At 61.4% G+C, this 975-nt stretch overlaps 1 protein-coding gene across 1 annotated transcript in view; it reads left to right on the forward strand.

Annotated features, from left to right (window-relative positions):
* The window catches only part of LOC102043441 (transcription factor CP2), a 31,657-nt gene that overhangs the window by 16,744 nt on the left and 13,938 nt on the right, over window positions 1-975 (forward strand). The window contains exon 4 of the mRNA XM_031065442.1: window positions 529-797. Within this exon, the coding sequence (XP_030921302.1) occupies window positions 529-797 (269 nt within the window). The remainder of the gene's footprint in view (window positions 1-528; window positions 798-975) is intronic.

Consider the following 975-nt stretch of genomic DNA (forward strand, 5'->3'; position numbering starts at 1 on the left):
GGGATGGATTCGGGATGGATTCGGGATGGATTCGGGATGCCATTGGGCTGGAGCTGTGGTCGGAGTAGGGAGGGAGCAGGGCTGGAGTTACAGCTGGAATTGTGGTTGTTGTAGTGGTTGGAGTCGGGATCAGGAGTGCTCACAGGTGTACCCAGGTGCTGACAGGTGTATTCAGATGGCCACAGGTGTGCCTCAGGTGAGCCCCTGAGGCCAGGCAGGGTCCAGAGGCAGAGCCAGGTGGGGCTCATCCTCCAGGCACCAAGGTTGGATTGAAGGAATCCCTGACCCCCCCAGCTCACCTGGCTCAGGTGACTCTCTCCTGTGCTGACAGGTGTATTCAGATGGCCACAAGTGACAGGTGCCTCCAGGTAGCAAGGCCCAGGTTGGATTGAAGGAATCCCTGACCACCCCCCCTCCCAGCTCACCTGTCTCAGGTGACTCTTTCCTGTGCTGACAGGTGTGCTCAGATGGCCTCAGGTGAGCCCCTGAGGCCAGATGTTCAGGGCACACCTGGAGCCCTGGGCTCAGGCAGGGCCCAGAGGCAGAGCCAGGTGGGGCTCATCCTCCAGGTACCAAGGTTGGGTTGAAGGCATCCCTGCCCCCCCCAGCTCACCTGTCTCAGGTGACTCTCTCCCCTCTCCGCAGTGACGTCCTGGCTCTGCCCATCTTCAAGCAGGAGGAGTCCAGCCTGCCCCCCGAGAGCCAGGACAAGCTGCTGCCCTTCCAGTACGTGCTGTGCGCCGCCACCTCGCCCGCCGTGAAGCTGCACGACGAGACCCTCACCTACCTCAACCAAGGTGAGCCACACCTGTCCTACCTGAACACACACAGGTATGCCTTGGAGCAGGGTGGGTGGGGGTTCTGCCTGTTGTGTTGTTGTTTCCCCCGGGAATTGCTGAGTTTTGGGGTGTTCCTGTTGGGAGATGGGAGGGGGCAGTGCCTGCACCTGGCTGTGCTCGGCACAGGTGGAGCAGG

Source organism: Geospiza fortis, unplaced genomic scaffold, assembly GCF_000277835.1.
Source record: "Geospiza fortis unplaced genomic scaffold, GeoFor_1.0 scaffold893, whole genome shotgun sequence".
Classification (NCBI taxonomy): domain Eukaryota; kingdom Metazoa; phylum Chordata; class Aves; order Passeriformes; family Thraupidae; genus Geospiza; species Geospiza fortis.